Here is a 22,328-nt window from a genome sequence, read left to right as displayed (position 1 = left end):
GCTTGTTTGTACAGTCTGTTACAATGGAATGCAGGAATGATCTGTCGTTTAGTGTAGCTCTCTGTGATTTGTCGTTTTTCAGGTTTGGATAAAAAAACAACAAATTGTGTGTGTTTGCTCTAACTGAATTCCAGTGTTATGACTGAATGTTTCTTTCAGATAAAAACAAATATAATATGCTCTTATGTCTGTGCTTCTGCACTTTCTTGCTCCAATCTGATGTGAATCTAACGTTTTTTTTTAACTAATTCTATGTATGAGTGATGCTTGTGCTCACTGTGAATCAGCCTCTTGTATTTGTACCAGTAGGAGGCGCTGCTGACTACAAAATCAATCTTACATGTTTCACCATGAACTTTGTTGGCATCTTGCCTTTAAAGTTTGAATGTTTTGATTCATCTACTGAACTTGATTAGTAATTTTAGATCCAGCAAATGTTGGAGATTTTGTCTGCCCTGATAGATTTTTAATGTGATCATCACTTTAAGGGCTGTTCATTCTTCTTTTGTGTGTAACATTGTTTTTTGAGCCAAAGTGCCTGAAATCATTTTTAGTTTATTTGATTGATGCCAGCATGTAAATCGAGCTATTACATTACATTGAATGTTGACAGCCTTATTCCAGCATAGTATTGTATGTCTATTCTTAACTCCATTTTACTGCTTTTATGAGGTCTCTGTAAAAGTGAATGTGTCTTTTCAAATGGAAATTCAAAATAATTTCTCCCAGAGCAAATAATGTTGACGGTCTTCACTGTTGATGACTTGTTTCTCGCCTTACTGTCCTTTTTGTTTTTTACACTCGAACAAATAAAATTCACTTGTTGATTCAAAATGCTTTTATAATTTGTGTTATAAAACAATTGTGAATCATTGCATTGAACAGCCACTAGTGGTCAGTGTATTCTAAAATAATGAACATATTTACAGTTTCAGGAATATAAAGGGTTGGACTTCTGGCTGCTGTATTGGTATTTGATAAATGTACAATAAAATCACAAGTTTGATCATGCATGACAATCAAATGAATTATGAATATACAAATGTATTCATGTCCACTCAATTGTCGCATTTTCCTATAGAAAAGACGGATGTCTGCAGAAGATTAAATAATAGTTGATCTGAGGTACTTACATTATTTCTGAAGAAACTAACTTAATTTCAATCTTATTTTTAATTGATTCTGAAATGTAGCATCATGCATTTACATAATGAATATGCATGAAATGAACAATGTAAATGCACCATGCATTCCTCAATCCATCACGTGTAGGTTTAATTTTTCATCTTTTCCAGCTAACCAATACACAATCATTTTGGGATTTTTAAATTTTAATTTTTAACCGTGCTATGCAAATCTGACACCCTACAAGGAAAATACACGTTAGTCTATCCATATAAAGATTGCATTGTCTCCTGTCTCGTGCAGTTCTATCTCATTTTCACTTCACTAATGAGAAAGTGCGCTCCATATTTTATAGTGAGCCCATTATCGTGAGCCCAGATCAGTATGTCAAGGTTTGTGGTCAGTCATTCATTGTCAGGATCTCCTCCTCAGGGCAGGGTATTGTCTCTATGCCTGAGTGTCACTACCTTTGTGTGTCACTGCGACATCTGACACTGATGCACTGAAGCAGAAAACTCTGCTCAAAGCCAAATGAACACTCCTAATCTTAGTTTTATGAAAATGTGGCAGCTTCTTCATGACAATGCCACATCTTCACAGATGATGAAAGCATGTGATGCAGCTGCTCTACAGCTGGTTTAACTGCTGCCAGCGTGTTTTCAAACTCTTGAGCACTATTATTATTGATACAAACACAAAACTGACTTTAACTGATACACACGATTACACAAGTATTATGAAGGTAGAATGACGTCAAAAAGATCTGCATACGCAGGATAAGAGTTGTGGAAGTGTACATAAGACTGTAAGACTTTATAGGAAACAAAGTCTCAGCATTCAAACTCTGTTACATTTATTCATTTCGAACTATAAATATCATTTTGGAGCTCTTTAGTGGCATGACAGTTCATGTGCGCTCCCGCTTTGTCTCAGTTCAAGCAGCATTCTAAATTAGAATTGTACATTTCTTCGAACAGTATGGGGACAATAAACATAACATTTCTCAAGAGCAATTTTTGAAGGGGACACAAATAAAGTAGCCCAATTCCGTGGGGAAACCGCGACTTGGCAACACTTACCAAGTACAACATGTTCCTGGATCAACATCCTTGTTGATCCTGGAACATCATTCCAATAAACCAATCAGATCTCAAATCTTTTTGACGTCATTCTACCTTCATAAGTTTCCATTAAGAAATGGTACGGGAAATTGCTGCGGTCGAAAAAATAAAAGTGACTTTTAAAATAGTAAATAACTGTCTATTTCATTAATCGACTATTCTTGGTTACTTAATAAACTTTTAGCTGTACTCTCAAGAACACAGTTCAACATTTTGGTTAATTTGGTTGAGTTATTGTGTTTGTTTACCCAACATATGTAATAGGTAATATAGGCCTATGATACTGGAATTTTTGTGTGAAAGACAAAATTAACAAAATTATAATCTGTCTTCATGACAGTTATGGACTACATTAAAGACATATTTTTTGATTGACGTGAGCATGTTCTGGGTTTAGTCGGGTAAAAACCGAGGGGGAAAGGTCTGTTTGTGTATTTATCTGTGTTTATGGTATATATCTGCTGTTTTGCGACATTTGTGTGTTGGAGGAAAGAGCCCGAGTGCGAGACTGAGGGGCCAGGGAGCTCACTGGAGGCAATTAAACCTCTCTTGACTGTACTGTTGGTTTGAGGAAGTGACTGACAGCTCCATTCATCACGTTCACGGTTTTATCTGTGCTGAGCAGTTGAATTCAATAATGAATTCCTGGAACATCATTCCAATAAACCAATCAGAATTGAGAGATAACGATTGGGTTAAGTCTGTATTTTTGGACAGTAATGTTGATCCAGGATCAACAAAAGATGTTGATCCAGGAACATGCCTTACTTGGCAAAATCACGGCGACCATGATTCTAATTAGCATTTTTTATTTAACCTTTACGAAGCATGAACATGTAGGCTACACTATGGAGAATTTAGCAAAAAAATTACATTTATTATATTTTTAATCATATAAGTAGGCTACTCTTTTCATTATAATTAACAAAAATGCATAGATATAACATTATTTTAAAAAATGGTCTACAAATCAATTGTTACTTTTAACCTTAACCTGTAAAGTTTAGTTTAGAAAGATTGAGAAAAAATAACATGTACTTAATCGCAAGCTTGTTAATTATTCCTGTATAGTTCTCAAAAAAAAAAAAAAAAGTTGGCAAGTTAAAGTTTTAGGTTTCCTGGACGACATTTAAAAAAATTCACTGTATAAGTTAGTTAGATCTTTTGCTCCAACCGCTGGTTAATCAGATGATAGAAATAAGAGAAATAAGTTCCAATAAAAAATAACATGTGCTTAATCGAAAGCTTGTTAATTATTCCTGTAAAGTTCAAAAAAAAAAAAAAAAGTTGGCAAGTTAAAGTTTTAGGTTTCCTGGACGACATTTAAAAAAATTCACTGTATAAGTTAATGTTAGATCTTTTGCTCCAACCGCTGGTTAATCAGATGATAGAAATAAGAGAAATAAGTTCCAATAGACTAACATTTGAAGTTGCGGTAGGAATGTGTAGCTAATGTGAAGTAATCAGCAATCGGGATAGGATTTATTCATGCTTTTTTATGCCAGGTTGGAGTGATAGCCTACACTGATTTTAACCTTAGGTTGGAGTTATACACCCCATGTATAAACTCTCCGCCACTGCTTATCCATTATTACGAAAGAACAAATTAAGAAACTGAACGCGGTTTAAAAACGACTGTGAATAAAAAAGTGACATCTAACTGTAATTCATTACACTCACCGAGCGCAACAAATACAAAGTCTAAATGCAACGGGAATCGTTTCATTCACATTTCGCTGAACGCTAACGGGCTTTTAAACCACCTCGTGCTTTTACTCGTCTCTGTTTACCAATGGATCGATGGATTACAGTCCGGAAGTGACGTCGCTGCTGTCAGTCAACCTAGCAAATATATACTCTACTCTGGAAATGATATGTTAACACGACGGCTGTAGCCTTCAGATTGTGTTCGAAATATTCTAATCACATCCACATATGTATTTTATTGTCTATTATAGGAAGTTCCTGAATTGGTCCCATGCACGTAAAAATGACCTCCTCCTGAAGAATTCCCGAAATGTCTTTCTCCAGAGCTTCTGTAGAGCCCAGAGCAGATAGGCTACAAAAACACACCCAGTGTAGACAACGAGTAAATTGACTATATAAGTCATAAAGGAGACAAAAAAGGGAAAGTTTGCGCTGCTCGGATCCATGTTGGTTGTGTGGAATTACTTATAAGTGGTTAAGCAGTGAAGCGCCTCCCAGTGCCTCGGTCATAGACCTTGAAACCCAGCGCATATATGCAGAATGTATTTTGGGTTGAGCGCGATCCTATAGCTGAGGAGGGTCCTTCCACTTGCCCACAGGGCCCCTCCACCTCAACCTTCATTCCCTTCTTTATAGATCTCCTCCTGCATGGACGCCCGATGCCGGAACATGCTAAAATATTTGGGCAGAAACTCGGTTCCGTCGCTGGAGTCTGTGGCTGGATTCTAATTTGATGTTTTGTTGGGAATAATCTCCCCCTTTCTGACAGGAAAGAACTTACGCTGACTATTTATTCAACCTCAGAGACCGCTCAGGAAAACTAAGTGAGCACACAAAACAGTTAAATTATTAGATGTTTGATCAAGCCACGAGTATGGGCGATGGAATCGCCGAAGACCGAAACCACCGTGAATCCAATTCGTTGTGCCGTGACCGCGGTAGAGACTCCAAAAGCCGGGCGGAAGTTCGGAACCGGTCACCTGTGCAGAGTTCTACCGACACACCGGGGACTTCGGCGTCCACACCGACTTCATCTAGCGAGGATGGACACGATAAACTTGTAGGAGTCGATCCGGACTACTGTCGAAGGATTCTGGTCAGAGGTGAGTGAACGAATATTTAGCCTACCGTAAATGTGTTAAATCATTTCCTATTTGTTTTAAAAATTCATTTAAAAAACATATTTACAATATCTCAATCAGACTCCCTTTCATTTCCATTTCATTGTCATTCAGTACAAAACAAAAACACTTTACTAATATATCAAACATACTCCATTTCATTTTACACGAAACAATTTTCTGTTTCGTATTTTAGTGTATTTTGTTCTTGTAGTGGTCGTGATTATTATAATATGCAAACCATAAATATCTGAGATTAGCTCACAGTATTTACAAATGACAATTTATGGCGAACATTAATGCAAAAATGTATGCACAAAATTGTAGGTAGGCTATAAGCTGCCAATAGGCCACCCCCAAAATCTTACAATGATGCTCATTAAATACATTAAAAAAAATACATCAATATCTGAAACTTTTATTAATAGGCTACTCTGAAACAAATATTTAAAACATCATGTTCCAATGTATTACAAAATACTAAATATAAATAAAAATAGCCTATTCGTGTATTTTTATATTGCTTAAAATGTATGAAAGGGATTATGTATTTAATGTAATACAAACTACAACCATCAAACATGAATGTTGAGCTTAGTTTGTGTGTATCCTTAAATGTTATTATTTGAGAGCCAAAAAACAAACAAACAACGACTTAAACAAGCAAACATTACGCATCATCGAAAGCGGTTCTTTACATTTTTTTTTGAAAAAGATCTAAAAACGTAGTTTTTTTTAAACACAATCCATTTTATATATTTAATTGACAGAACACCCTTTGTTTACAGAGGTAAAGTATTTCTAAACACATTGAGAAAAGGGAATAACTGTTAGAACAAAAAGTAAGAAATACGGTCCATGTAAATGCTATTTTTTAAAAGTCATAATTTAGGGAATATGTGGTTGTAAAATAATTTCTGGTAAAGTGATATTATATTTACAGTCAGGATGTAAATATAATTGCTACATTTTGGCTTTTCAACAATAAGACAAGCCAAAATGTAGCAAAATAATAATAATAATAATAATAACGACAGTAATATTGCTATAATAGTACATATATATCAATGCACTAAATATTTGATACCGTCTGAATTGTTTGCACCATGTAGCTGTAACGACTTTTACACTTTGAAATTAATTTTTTTAGCCGAATTAATATCTGTAGCAATTCTTATGATATTATTCAATTCATTTATATATTTTCAGTATAAATATTTAGTGAGGTTAATTTTATTGTAATATTTACAACAAGAAAATTAAATAATTACATGCTCTAAAATTGAAATTTAAATGCCCTTTCACAATATGGTTTACGAAATTTAATGAACACAAACTGAGCATTGAGTCCTGCAGCAGTGGCAGTGAATGGCCGAGCTAGTGGTTCGGTTGTGACTGGATGAACTGCAGGGGATCTGAGTGGTTGTGGCGCAGTAAGCCCACAATCCCCGGTGTCACTATTTGTTTTTAAAGCTGATGATTGAATGCGCCCGAGTCCTCCTGAGAGCCGGGGTCACTGAAAGGTCAGCAGGTCTGTGTCATAGGCCCATAGGCTCGCGTTGATTTGAAACAGTGAGGAAAAAGCAATTAAAGAAAGGTTTGCCATTAACATTCTACCGCTTTATATCACCATTAATCTTATTGTGATATTACAGTTCTACCAAGTGTGATACTGAGCTTGGTTGCCAGGCAGACATTCAGATAGGCGGAGCTACAGATGTACAGAACATTCTAAATATTAATACTTTACCACATTATTGTAACAGATAGAGCTAATTAAACCCATTCTAATAACATCATATCACATTAACATGATTTAACAGTTACCATTTTTGAAGTTCTGAAATAAAACAAAAAACAAAAAAAACAGCAAAGCTACATTTTAAGTATTTTCTTGTGGTCACAATCTGACAGATATGAGTCATTGCAATATGACTTTATTTCCCCAAAGCATTTTTTTTTTCAGGTTTGAGACATAAGTCTTAGTATTTATTTTCTTTGACCTACTAATAAATATTTTCTAAGGTCTAATGATGGTGACGCATCAGTCAACATGAAAAAGTCACTATATAAAAATTGCAGTATGTTGTTATATTCAGTTTCATAAGACAGTTTAAAATAGTTCAAATATATTAATTTCTGTTTATTATCTGTCAAAAATATCTTCATTATGTTTGGTTTCTGGGAAAATGTGGAATAAGAACTGACAATGCTAGGAAAATTTGTGTATATAATTCAATTATTAAGGAAATCTTTCTCAAATTAATCAATACTATCGCACTGTTTACGAAGTGTAAGTGTAACCGCTTGGATATTTATTTTGAAAGTGACATGAAAATGAACTGTATAGGTCAAAAATATAATGATCAATAAAAATGTTGCATTTTAACAACAAAAATGCATTAGAGATATTGTGTTTTATATGAACGTAATGCCATATGTATCACATTATTATCTGATATTATGATTTCTGATGTTGCATGTCAGTCGTGATATCAATAAAATGTTGTATTACTGTGTTGATAATCATGTTTAATGTTGACAAAAAATAATCTTTAACTGATTGCAAATATGTACTTTGTTGTTATGCTGCTTTGGTCTGCTTGGATGAACATGAACACAAATGTTGTAAAGTAAATATATTTTCATGATTTGATCCAACAAATAGACCAAAAGCTTGCTCACCTTTGGAGAGTTTTCTGCAAAACACAGCTTAAGCAGATCTCATTACCAATCAAGGAAAAATACAGGATGCTGGAGTTTAAAGCTCCTCTTTGGCAACTTATTTGTGTTTCGCATGCTGTAATGGTGAAACAAATTCAAATCTCGATTAAACGACTCTGCCCGGCCTTTATATTGAGCTAAGTTCATGTTTAACTGCAAATATGTAGAAATTCTCAAAAAAAATTTCTGTGATGCAAAAATTATCTAAAATACATGCACATACTCTTATTTTCATAGCTATATCCGTATTTTTAGATTTTCTCCCACGCCTAATAATGCAAGAATTGGCTTATTTCAAAACAAATAGTAAATCATGTAATGTATCTGCGTCCTAAACAGACGCCAAGGGCACTATTCGGGAGATTGTTTTGCCAAAAGGCCTGGATCTGGACCGGCCGAAGCGCACGCGGACCTCGTTCACGGCGGAGCAGCTCTACCGGCTGGAGCTCGAGTTCCAGCGATGCCAGTATGTGGTGGGGCGCGAGCGCACGGAGCTCGCCAGACAGCTCAATCTGTCAGAAACTCAGGTATGAAACGCTTTCATGCTTGTTAGACATGATAACAGTGAGCTTCGCTTTTGAACGAGCTGCTGCTTTTTAATGTAATATATAAATATTTTAAAAGCCTATGAAATATTTTGTTTCATGGTTGGAGTACTTATTATTATTAGCCTATTATTATTATTATTATACATTTTGTTGGCTATTTTAACATGCATATTTATTACTACAGTTCTGTTTGTAATTTGATTGTCTCTGTAAATCCTCCAGAATTCCTCTTCATGTGATTTTGTTTTGTTGACATCGTAGTTATTTCTCCGATTCTTCAAGTGTTTGATTTTTATTATAGCACTGTGTCGTATAGCGCGGTAAATGAGATTCGATTCGATTAACTGTAGCGCAGTGTGAAAAATAAGTATTTGCGTCAGTTATGCATTTTTTTTAGAGTCCGCAAACTACCTCAACATTTATTTTAGAGACTGCCTGTTATTTTAAAATGGATCTGTTGTTACTGAGCTTTACAGTGTAGCCTATTTACAACAAAACATTTACTGGCTTATAAAGACAAAGAAATCTTTTACGCAATAACCTCAATGTTAATACCATGTAAAAATACAATAAATACAGAACAATTAAAGTAAATGCAGTCTAATGGAATGTTAAATTAAAAAGGCTTTAACACAAAGAAAGGTTTGCAATAAATAAATAGTCAGTTAGTTATTCATATCCCAGCATGTTTTCGTTGACCTGTTCTGTCGCTGTATCTGAAAAGTAGAACGTATTGATGTGAAACGGGAAATAAGTACATGTAAATAAAACAATGAACGAATGGACGGACAAATAAATAAATAAATACTGCTAGTTAATTGTTTTGTCAAAGCAGTCAATGGTTGGTCAGCAAACTGCCCAAAATGTAACGTGTGTATAGACGTCAAATCGTGCGCTAGAGTTGCCCATCTCCTGTCTGCAAATGCTTCATGCCAGCCTCCATTGTTATGAACACAATACTTATAATTAGTATTCGCACAGTGGGCGTCAGTGGGAGGAGCATTTCTTTATCCAGACGTGGAAAATAAATAAATAAATAAATAAATAAATAAGAGGGGGCCCCAGTTGTCCAGTTATCATTCGTGCACTCTGAACTGGCGTCACTTCAGATTTATTTTCTTTGATCTCTTTTTTTAAGTTGTCGTTGTTTAAATGTTTTATTTATTTAAAAGTTTGATTTAGTTAAATTGTATCATCCAAGTGATTAAAAAACCCGAATAACAACTATAAACTTCAGACGATTAAACGACGCTATTCCATTATTCGCGGATCCAGCTATATTGGTCATCTGGCTAACTTTACCAGACTCGTGTTTTCAATACTATAGACTATCACACAGAGAATATCCTGTATTATATACCTTATAAATCACCTCAATAAATCACACAGAATCGTGGTTAGACACACGGTTTTATGTGGATATTCATGGTGGTTTCAGAGCTCAATTTTCAAAACACGCAATTCTGGTTTAATGCTGTATTTTTTTTTTATAGCAGACAATGATGTAGTAATTTAAATGTAGCCTATTATCTGCACAGACCACGGGTCTTAGATCGCCATAAAGTTGCATTTGAAAAAGATGATTCACTGCAGTGTAAATAATAAATTGGCATGGTTTGATTCAAACAATGGGTTGATCACATTTCTGGCACCCGCAAGTGTTTATTAAAACAAACCGATTTTAAAAGGTTAATGGAGCTATTTATGATGTTTGCAGTCATGTTTTCAAACCTTGCCTCTTACCCGTCTGTTATATTTTCTTTAATCTGATCCAAGCAAAACATTAGTAAATTGTTACCCAATTAGAAATAGAAATGAATTAATGAAACGAATTAATAAATTAATAATACCCCTATTTAAAATGCTTGTAGTTCTACATAGCGGCATACTGTACATTTAAATATGTTTTCCCACGAGTGTAAATTATCTTATTGGTAATTGGTGACAGGTCAGAAATGTGACTCTAGGGGCGCTGTGCTGATGTAATTGTTACAGCTGCAATTATAAGTGAATTTGTAAAACACTGTGATATATTTTTCATACAAACCACATGGAATTTGAAAGATCCAAATAACAACATTATGCTTAGAACAAATAAAAGGAGTGCTCTCTAAGTTTTGGACGAGTATTGGCATTTGAATTGAAATAGTACTTTTGGGGCCTATGATGCCAAAGGCCTAGACCAAGGGTCTTCAACTGGTTTGATCACAAGTAATGTTTCCTTAAAAAAAAAACACATCACAAAGTAAATTTTAAAGATAAACACCCTGAGACGAAAGCAAGACGACCCTCAGTTGATACTGCAATGGTGTAATATTGGCGAAACAGATTTAGCAAACGCTCCATTGCGTTTTTTGAGTTTGAGCTCTGGAGAATGTGAAATGTTCCTGTTTACAGCGTGTTTTTGCGGAGAAATGCAGCCAATCACAGACATGTTTGTTGATCTCTTGAACGCAAAGGCCAATCAGAGGTCTTTAAGTTAGAATCCGCTCACCGCTCAAAACGCCGAGGTTTTAGTCAGTGTTGAATTATGCTTGCTCTCGCGAACCCTCACTCATTAACAAACAACGGCACGATGTAAGATTCATTATGCAGTGTAGATAAATGCATTGATTTTAATGGAACGTTGTGAGATCGCGAACTGAGATGAGTGACAGATTGTGAAGTGAGCGGTCTTTCGCACTTTCGAGGCTTTATAGCTATAATCCGTTGAATAACCGATTACACCGATGAACCGATTACACGCTGCAAAGTTTTGGAAGTAACATATAAATGCGTGATTCACTCTGAAGATGCAATTGACACCGTGATACTGGCACGGGACAAAAATATGGCATTTCAAAATAGATATGCGCAATGTAAATGCAGAATAATAGATTACTAGAAAAAACATTCGTATCAATATTTTTTTTAAAAATTTCATTCTATTTTTTTTGTAAAAGTAATGCCTTGTAAATAATCGTAAATGTCTCACTGTACATTGCTGTTCTTGTCATGCTGGAGCCCTTGCTTATACACATTACATCTGCACTTTATTAAAAAACCCTCACTCAGTGATTTGATTCTTAATTGTCCATCTCACAGTAAAATTAAAATGTTAAAGTTTTAGTAAACTTGAAGCCAAAGTTTAACAAAATGTTTATTTGTCCATCTGACAGTAAAATTAAAATGTGATTTTTTTTATAAACTTGTAGCTAAAGTTCAGGTAACTGTAAATGTCTATCTGACTAGTAAAATTATCGGCAAATCCATTAAAATAATTTACAACAACAGCAAAAAACGAATAAGTTGATTTTTATCTGAATATGTTGCTTGTTATGATGCATTTTAACAAGTAATATACAGGCAGTGATGCATGTGCAACAACAATAATGTGCATATGTTCTGATCTACTGTCTTAACATAATATACATGTAACAATACAATTTATTCTTAATCATTATATGGTTAGTTCCATTACATGAAATACTTGTACTTTTCCACACTGCAGGGCCATTCAAAATGAACTAGGACATTAAAAACGGTGAAAAACTCAAGAAAGAGTGACCAGTTATATATAACTACTCAAAGCTAATCCACATTTATTTTTTTATCCTTTGGCATCACAATAGCATAGGTGTTTCTGTGTTTCTACTGGTACAATATTGAACGACTTTATACTATTCAATCATTTATTCCAGTATTATACAGCTTTATCGAAGTCCATTTAATCCAAAATAACATACTAATGATTTACAATTATACTCAGAAATATGTATTCGAACGAGCTTTGGACTCGTTTTGCACAACTGTTACTAGTTAGGAGACACATGCATTTAACCAGAGGAAAAAAGAAACTAACAGAAACTAACGACTTGTTGCGCCTCAGTTGTGAAAACATTTGCGATGGCTATGAATTCCCTGCGAATTTCGACATATAACACGCCTAGATCTTTATAACACATCGTGAAAACCTTTCATAGGCTTTGAGTTTGTGATTCTCTCCCGAGAGAGAAAATGTGCCTAAGAAACGTTGTCAAGACAGACATAATAATGTCAATTGTTATACATATTGAAAATAAACGACGAAAGCTGTATTTGATTGTCTTTGCTTCAAACCCAATCAATGTGGTTTTAAATGGATTCGTTTGAGAAAAGTGACGACCAATTAAACTTCCTTTTGACGTTTTTTTTTTGTTTTGAAAAGCCATGATTTCTTTCGTCAGTTGCGGTTTTAATTCGAATGGAATAATTAAGTGCAGCCTTTATATTCAACGCAGAATTCATTTCGTTCTCTCGTGATGATTTAATAAGAATAAAGAAAGTGGTCAGTCTTAGGAAAGCAGAGAAAAGAACTTTAAATAATCTACAAACTGGATTTTAACGATAAGGCACGAGATTGAGTTTTCCCCTTACATTTTCAAGGAAATATATAACATTAATGAGAATTAGCCATAGTCAGATTTTCCTTACAATACTGTCATTGGATGGATGGATTGATAGATAGATAGATGCACCATAGTATTACCATATGAGACCATCACAGTACCATGATAGTACTTTTTTTTGTAATTGTAGGTAACCACTCTTCTAGGGGCCAATCATGGACTCTTAAGGAGTTTATTCAACTTTTACTTTTGAAAAACTGCATTTCAGTGTAATGGATGAAGATGACTCACCTTGTGAGATTTAAAAGCAGCTCAACTTTTTCCCTGCAGCTTCTCAGAGGATCAGTTTAGTCCGTGTTGGAGTGTACACGTGGGGGAAATGATTGGCTAAATGTAAGGCAATTCCCTGTTTGTTTACTTCAAAATACAGGGTTTTGGTCAGACCCTGCCCCCAGCAGGTGGCTCCCCGCTCCAGCATAACACAGCAGGGATCCAAACCGCACACGACTGTATGGGGTTTTCAGGCCCCATAGACTCATCGATTCTACTCATGGAGTAGATCCGATGTCTGCTAGATATTTATTATCTGAGATGCTGCTGTTAATTTGCTTACAGACTGAATCGGGGGCCTTTATTCAGGCTTTAGTTCAACTGTTAACCTTATTTCAATTGTGCTTTGATGGCTTGGCATCACTGAATGAGAGCCCACAAAGTAGACGCTTGTGGAAAAATAAATTGAAGAACAAGAACGCTTGAGCCGCAGCATCCTGACCCGTTTGCTTAAAGCATGAGGAAATAATCAGGTTTTGTGCAGCACTTTGTTTCCTTGTGTTTATTAAAGTGAGAGCTTTTTATTAGCTGAGTGAGTGACAGTTCATCTCAGCGTTTCTCTATTTCAGCACAATGAGGCTCTTCTATCAGTGTGACCTTAAGCAGAACGCAGGGCTTGACTTCAACCAACCCTTTGATGAAAGGCAACAGATTATGATTTATTAGGTTCTCGCAGCAAGTTTTAGCCCACAAATATGTTGGATTGAATAAACATTTGGGTTTTGGGGTGAAGTTGATGTAAAAACAAAGCTGGCAAACATTAAGTATGAATTCGCAGGTCCTCACAGTGATAAACAGCAGCTTTAATAGAATTAAATTGGCAGTTCTGAAAGCCTTGAGTGAGTCAGTGTGTGCAATCTTTTTATCAATACAGCCAGCAGCATGTTGCCGCAAAGCATGACGAACAGACGGCCTCACATTAACACACACAAAAAGTCTTGTGCTAATGATATGAATGGTTTTTTTTGTGTTTTTTTGTCATTTTTATTTTGTTATAGTTGAGCTTTCGCTCTTTTGAGCTTTTTGTGTTTCCCTGTACCTTGAAATTAGGGTTCACAGTAATATTTTTGGTGGGTCACTTTTTGTGTGTGTTTGTCTTTACACTCTTAAAAATAAAGGTTCTGTATTGGTGTCGATGGTTCCATGATGAATGTTTAACATCCATGGAATCTTTCCATTCCACAAAAGGTTCTTTATTTTTAGAATCTTCAAGCTAATAAAAAATGGTTCGTCTAACGCATCGCTGTGAAATCCCCCTTTTGGAACTTTCATTTTTAAGAATGTGCCTTTAAATCAGGGTTTGCAGTAATGGTTTGTGTAGAGAAACATCCTGTTTCATTTAGAAACATGTTCGATTATTTAAAGTGTGTTAGGATTGTTGTTGACTTCAACACTGGCCATTTCTTCCTCAGTGGTTTTGTGTTAACCAAGTAAAAGCCTTGCAATTTTTCTTTTCTTTGTCTTTCTAAATAAAATATCTCAGGCAAGGACAAGAGGATTCTTACTTGCCACATATAAAACGATTTTGCATGTTGCTGCAAAACATGACAAGCAGACATACTCAAACATACACACAAAAAGTCTCATGCTAGTGATATAAGAATACCATTTTTGTATTTTTTTTTTCTTTTGTTAGAGTTGAACTTTCACTCTTTTGAGCCTTTTGTGTTTTCTCTTAAGGTTTACAGTAATGATTTGGGTACAGAAACATCCTGTTTCACTTAGAAATACATTACATTAATTAAAGTGGGATGTTGTTGACTTCAACACTGTCCATAGTCGTTCTCAGTGGTTTTGTGTTAATCAAGCCAGAGCCTTGCGATTTTTCTTTTCTTTGTCTTTTGAAATAAAATATCTCAGTCAAGGACACAAATACTCTTACTTGACACATATGAAATGATTTTGCTTGGTTTGGTGAAGAATAGCCAATGCCAATCAGCATAATGTGACAACATTTTTATTTTGTTTACACAGGAGAACGACCAAGGAGTATTTACCTTGAATGTGTAGCCAATTCAGAGAACGCATTTGATGCATTTGTGTCTGATATTATTAAAAACACCGTAGAATGTATAGGTGAACATTTATTAACTGAATACGGCTTTTATTTGTCTGAATATTATGCGCTTAAATGTAACAACTGGTGTCTCCGCTGTGTGGTCTTTATTCGCAAGCTCCCTGGGCTTTGCTTAACACGTTGAACCATTCTTTTGTTGCTTTCAGTTCATCCATGAGCAAGCCATGGATTTAATGGACAAAAGATTGTGTAAGCCATGAACAAATAGGAAGTTTAAGTGATTGAAGCAAGAACTTTATAAAGGAAAAACCTTCCAGTAACATCATTATATCTATCTATCTATCTATCTATCTATCTATCTATCTATCTATCTATCTATCTATCTATCTATCTATCTATCTATCGGTTGTTTTTTACTCACCGATAATCTTGTCTTGCTTTATGTCACCACTTTACACTTTAGCTGTTCATTGTTCTCTTCTACACCCAGACAGCAAGTAAAGTAACGTAACGTCTGGCACGAAGAGAAGAGATGAGATCTAGAAGAGGCAAACAAAGAAAGAAAGACACCAGTTCAGACAATCTGAGTGCTTAAAGGTGGCAGAGTTTGTAGGTCAATTTCATTTTAATTTTCCAGTTTATAGTTTGCTTTGCTGACAGCAGTCTATGAGAAAACATGTTTAGGAACAGAAAGTATGAGTGAGAACTTTAACCAGCATGCACTGGTCAAGCCTCAGAGGAGCGGAAAAGTTGATGAGATTGAGGGGCCAGCAGTCTTTGCATGTAAGTCTGTGGTTTGTCATTCGTCGGCTAGATTGTACAATTATCTGATTGGATCAGAGAGAACAGAAAACTACAACCCTCAACACTGCTTTAAGAGCCCCAGATCTGAACACTCACAGGTCTAGTGAATAATTATTAGTTGTGCTTGATACATTGAGATGGATAGAAATGCCAGCTATTTATATATATTTCATCACATATATATATATACAGTGGGTACGGAAAGTATTCAGACCCCCTTCAATTTTTCACTCTTTGTTATATTGCAGCCATTTGCTAAAATCATTTAAGTTAATCCCTCAGATCAGCGCTGTTTTTTTAAAAAATATAACAATATTATTATATTAATATGACAAACTATAGCGATTTAAATGTACTTTAAATAATTCGAAATAATTAAAATATAAATTAATATAACAATATTATATCAATATAACACAGTAGTGTTTAAATGTACATTAAATAATTTAAATATAAATTAAGTATATATAATTATAATTGTTGTTATTTTAAATATAATTCAAAGTAATAAAAAATATAACAATATCATTATATTAATATAACAAAGTACAGTGTTTTAAATGTACATTAAATAATTTAAAATAAATCGTTTAAATATAAAAATACTATTAGACTGTGCTGTTGAAGGTTGACCTCTAGAGGCGCTGTGGTTCAGCAGGGATGCCTTTTAATCCATTGGGAGGCACAATTTATCAGTATCTGCCCACACACTGTAAGCCTAATTGCCTGATCACATATGCATGCGGGACGTGTCATCCAGTAGTGCTGGGGGAAGGGAACTAATAATAGTCCAAATGATTTTGCTGTTAGGAAGATTATAGAGCCCTATCTACCAGCCCACGGTAAGACAGGGTTGACCCTTGGCTGAACCTACACGAACATGTGCTTCGGTAAAACTAGGAACAAGGGTCAGGGTACGAGGGAAAGAGGGTAAACAGGTGTAATTGGGTAGGATGATCAGGTAAAACGCAGCAAGTGAGGAAGAAAGAATTTAGATATTTGTAATATCAGTCATTTCCCCCCACTTTTCCCTTCCACATTACAATACAGATGTGCTGTGTGTTACAAAATGTGTGTACAACATCTAATTGGACATAACAGCACAAGTATGTTCACGTCAAACCAAATGTTGTGGCATATGTGCCAAGAGAGTTTCTAAAGACATCAACTCAGGCCTCGGCTAAATCAAAAATCTCTCTGTAAAGATGCATGAGATTAATGACCTACAAGCTCTTTAAAGAAGAGAGGTCATAGAGGGATCACCGAATAACCAGAATGCCTCATTGCGTTCAATGCTGCACGCCGTTATCACATGTGTGGGATCAAGAGGACAGTTAGCGGGGCAGTTAAACTTCTGGACAGGGTCAACAAAAGTGTTGAAAAGATCAGCAGACCATCAGGTGTTCATCTCACTCTTTTTCTACACTAGAATTCATTTTTTACTTCTTTGGATTTTCATTGTGTTGTTCAGGGTTATGCAAAATTCAGAACTGACGAGTGGATAGCCATCTATCTAGCATCCATTCATCCATTGTTCTATCTATCCATCTATCATCCATCCATCGTTCTCTCCATCTATCTTTCTATCTATTCATCCATCTTTCTGCCCATCTAACAATTGTTCCATCCATCCATCAAACTTTCAGAAAATACTGTCTTGACAAATTTTTCTATGGAAAGTAAAAAAATTGGGCATAAATCATTTGTAAAAATAAATGTAAAATGCATCAATTTGTGTACAAATTAAATACAGAACGATTCACACAGAAGATATTTTTCCATGAGTGAGCCCCATTGAACAGACTTACAATCTCATTTTCGTTTGTCAGATTTAATATTCCATTTATCCTGAATACAGTCCATGACATCACCATCAATTCATGCCCACATACACAGAACAACGACATAAACAGAGGAGATTATGGTGGAGAATGTAGGAACTCCAATTACAGCAGCACTGATACAGTTTCAGTATGTCTGATGAATTGACGTACTGGAGTCCGTTCTGCACCAGTGCTTTGTGCTGATCCTGAGTTTGCTGAAGAATGAGAGCGGAGTGGATTGGGATGCCGCAGGCGAGGGAGCAAATCCAGGTCATGCAGATCCTGCGTTTAGTAATCTCTGCCCCAGCGGTGAACCCTCGATCTCATTAAAGAGGATTTCATTCCAATAGTGTAGATGTACGATGGAAGAGATTTGCTTTTGTATTTTCTCTCCTCTACTCCCATATTTTCATACTTTTTTCCTTTACGCTCTGTGAAGTCGCAGTACAGCTGAGTTGTGTAATCTAAAACAGAGTAAGCTCCACCCACTATAGGGCCTGTAAAAAAGATGATAATGCAAAATTTGAAGTATGCATACACAGATTACAGCCTTAAAGAATAAAAAAGCTTTCAATATATTGAGCATGTAAATACATACCTCGCATACTCTCGTACACATACTTTTCATGAACACATAGCATCAGCATGCTCGCGTAAGCTTGAAGGGATCACTCCACAATCTCATTATCCTCACACTAATGGCCACGTCGAGTCCATGATCTCAGTGTTACAGACCTCTGCTTGCAATACTGTTTGGATCAGGTTTTATTCAGCTGTTACTAGCGTCTTACCGGGTTTACGATGGAAATTAATTTCTGGAGTGTGTTTGTGAGCTGCTCTCGTCATGAGGTCACCAACAATACAGGTCCCAGGGCCATACATTCTTAGAGACTCCTAATGAATGGAGCTTGTATCCATGAGGGAGACTGAAACTGACACACGCTTGAAATATCCTTCGAGTAGCAACCCGACACATCCAGGCATTTAAAGGTTGCCGTGAAACACTGTTTACAACATGTTATGCAATGTGATGGGTGAAACAGGATATTCCAGATATACAACTGGGTTTTGTCATCATCTTTGTCATTTTGTCAATAAATTTTTTTTTAATGTTTTGAAAGAAGTCTCTTCTGCTCACCAAGGCAGCATTTGTTTGATGAAAAATACAGAGAAACGGCAAAATTGTGAAATGTTATTACAATTTCAAATAACTATTTTCTATTTGAATGTATTTTGAAATGTAATTTATTTCTGTGATGCAAAGCTGAATTTTCAGCATCATTACTCCAATCTTCAGTGTCACACGATCCTTCAGAAATCAAATATGCTGATTTGCTGCTCAAGAAACATTTCTTCTTATTATTATGAAATGCTAAAAACAGTTGTACTGCTTAATACTTGTCTAATACTACTTAATATAATATGTCATCAAGGCCTCTTTAGTTTCAACCAGTGGTTGCTGGTTGTGCTTCAACCCCTTTTTTAAAGTCCTAATGGATAAAGTGAAGTACCACCTTAGGCTTTTCTTGTTAAATATCCTATTTCACTGTAAAATGCATCACAGAAGTAAAACAGGCCGCAAATATTGTTTCACATTGCCTCAGGCGTCAAGTATTGCACAGATGACACACCATTAAAATCCCTCCGGCTATTGTTCTGTACATCCATGTGTCTAAAGCACTTGTAGCAAAGCTAAAATCCCTTTTTCTTGTGCACGGACATATCCATATACAGAGAAAAGTGTCAAAAGTGTCTCATAGAGCAGACAAGTGTGAAGTGCTCTGCTCGATGGGATCTGAACCTCAATCATCCCATGTTCTAGACATTAAGAGTGAGAAAATGAGTGTGAATGTGCATTTCTGAGAGCTCACGATGTGTTGATGCATGCGTCTATGTATAGTCGAAAATGGCGCAGTCTCCTCCTTTATGATCCCCAGGGTGGGACAAAGCAGCAGGTGACAGGTAAACCCCCGGTCAGGATGAAATGCATTTTTCATAGGCCTGATTTTCTCTCTGTTTATGAGTAGAGCTTGATCTCGACTCGTCGTCGACCCCAGAATACACTCTGCAATAAAACAGCGCTGTATCAATTAAACATGCAGGACAAGGACATGCAGAGTTCAGTGCACTTTTTAACCTGAGGTCAGCAGCACTTTAACTCGAGGTCAGCGCACTTATGAACATGCTTCATTGATTTTTGCTTATGAGGAAGCCACAAGGCAAAGTCTTGGTGTGGCATCCCATATGTGTCAATGTTGCTAAAAAGACAAACCCTGTTTTTGTGGTAATTAATGGTGCTTGCTAAGGCATGTTTTTCCAAACCTCTAACCCAAAAATTAAACTTGACACACACAATGACTTGAGTATAGACATGTTTCATAATTAGTGAATTTTGCTGTGAATTAATGTGAAGCTGCTTTGAAACATTTTTAAGTGTGTCCTAAGTGTCCAAATACTTTTTTGGACCCAAAGTCACTGTATCCACCTTAATTTTTAACTCAAGAGCAGACTTAGCCCTTTTTTACCTTGAATGCGTGAGGCTTCTGATGTCAATCACTTAGTTATTTTACCTGTATACAAACAGTGTTTTTTGGCAAATAATAGGGCTTTTCACATTGTGCTTAACCCCGGTTTATCATCGTTCTAAACACCGCTTTTAACCCCAGGTAAAGAAACATTTCACACATGTAATTTAGAACCGGGGTTAGCACTGCTTTTTACCTGGGGTTATGAATAGCACCGCTTTTGTGGTGTTAACCCCGCATCGCAGTGGCAACCTTGTATAGTGTGAAACGGAGCAGTGTTGTAGAAACAGCCGTTTTAGCTTTTGAGGAAAAAATGCCAAATTTTGACTGAAAATGTGTAATTTAGAGTGAAGAAGAGACCGTTTAATTCCTACCTTTACAGTCCATTTAGGAAAAACCTGATAGTACTTTTGGCAATATATACCGTAATGTGTGTATGAAGCTAATGAATGACAAGTCTAGTCTCTCACTTCATCCATTTTTCCACATTTTGTGCATCAATTTCTCTTACAACTTTTGCTCTCATTTGGCAGGTGAAAGTGTGGTTTCAAAACCGCCGCACAAAACAGAAGAAGGACCAGACCAAGGACACCGACAAATGGTCATCGTCCACTTCTGAATCGCTCGCCACATGCAACATCTTGCGGCTGCTTGAACAGGGGCGGCTTTTATCTGTGCCTGCGCCTCCGCCCAACCCACTGCTGGCTCACCCGCACCCGGGCAACAGCTCGCTCCTGGGTAGCTCGTCCGTATCCACTTCCTCTGGGGTGAGTAGCAGCACCACGCCTCTTGGGGTGGTGGCGGGCAGGACGTTCGGACTGTCACTGTCTTCTTTAGGCGGCACCCCACCCTCACCGCGCCTCGGGGTCCCACCGCCCTCCCTTTGCTTTACCATGCCTCTCTTGGGCGGCACCCATCACGAACTGCCATCAGGATACGGGTGTGGATCCTCAGCGTTTGAGCCCTACTTGAGGATAGAGAGGAAGGACGGAGAGTTAAATGGGAAGAAGACGGTTTCCTAAAAACGTTCCCAACCAGTACCTTCTCACCTCTACCTGTCTCAGGGGTCTCACCTGTGCCGTAAACAACAGAAAGTTTTGCAAACTAACAAAAAGAGATTGAATTATGGCCTCTCTTGCGCTAGTGCCTACAACCAAACTGAGGCCAGTCAGACTCCATCGTTCCAGTGGAGGTGAGCGTTTGGGACGAAGCCTGTAATTAAGCATCGCTGTGTTCGGTCAATTGCGTCGTCCACAGGTTTCCTTCCATTTTTGCATTACGTGTGTGTTGAGGAACTTATTCTTTGTGAACGATGGAAAACGCTGTAAATGTAACTGTAATAGTAAAAGGCTAAATCTAATTTCTCAAGTTTGTTTCCAAATGGGTGTTAAAAAAAATGAAAAATGATGAAAAAATGATTAATATTGTGGTATGGTTTTATGCTGCTCTAAATTAATTGACTTTGGGGAGCTTCTTGTCGATATAAATGTGAGTCTGTGTGAAAGTATAAGTATGAGAGCATTAGGTGAGTGAACACGTTCAGTAACTATAACAAGGCACTGACAAATTTTGTGGCATTTATTTCGCACTGGACATTGGTACTAATGAGAGTTCAATGGACACAATGATTATTCAGACAGCAGTGATGCAACATTAAATTTGAGCATGTGGAAAATTATACAGGTCTTTAGCAAAATGCAAATAATGTCTAAAAGTACTCGTCTCATGTGCTTCCCATCAAGGATAAGTTGTCGCAATGCACAACTCTTTAAAATATGTTTCTTCTCTTGGTAACACATGAAATTCTCAATTGAAAGTGTTAGCGATGCCTTCATTGGCTCAACAACAATATAAGGACCCTTTTCACAGACTGTGATGACATGTTTCCAGTTATCAATGTCGTAAATCTTTCAAGATTTTCATTAATCTGGTTGAAGCTGCTGCATGAGTGTTTCTAACACAACAGCTGAGGGAGCGACAGCAAATTTGACATCTTTCTCTCTTCTGACCAACATAATCAATCTCTCTATAATTTTCCCTCTTTTGGAAAATCATAGAAACACCATTGTTTCGCTAGTGGAGCAAATGACAAAACAAAAAGTGTATTTCTTGTAGT

The 22,328-nt window shown here is 36.4% G+C and overlaps 1 protein-coding gene across 1 annotated transcript; it reads left to right on the top strand.

The window, feature by feature from the left end:
* Nucleotides 1-4,563: 4,563 nt before the first annotated feature.
* Nucleotides 4,564-21,618, top strand: vax2 (ventral anterior homeobox 2). Its single transcript, XM_016452189.1, has 3 exons — nucleotides 4,564-5,056; nucleotides 8,138-8,325; nucleotides 20,746-21,618. Exons 1-3 carry the CDS (start codon nucleotides 4,807-4,809, stop codon nucleotides 21,232-21,234), a joined length of 927 nt encoding a protein of 308 aa, XP_016307675.1. The 5' UTR covers nucleotides 4,564-4,806; the 3' UTR covers nucleotides 21,235-21,618.
* The last annotated feature ends 710 nt before the right edge of the window (nucleotides 21,619-22,328 follow it).

The sequence above is a fragment of the Sinocyclocheilus anshuiensis genome, unplaced genomic scaffold (assembly GCF_001515605.1).
Source record: "Sinocyclocheilus anshuiensis isolate Anshui unplaced genomic scaffold, SAMN03320099.WGS_v1.1 scaffold579, whole genome shotgun sequence".
Classification (NCBI taxonomy): Eukaryota; Metazoa; Chordata; class Actinopteri; order Cypriniformes; family Cyprinidae; genus Sinocyclocheilus; species Sinocyclocheilus anshuiensis.
This window is presented reverse-complemented; position numbering and strand designations above follow the sequence as displayed.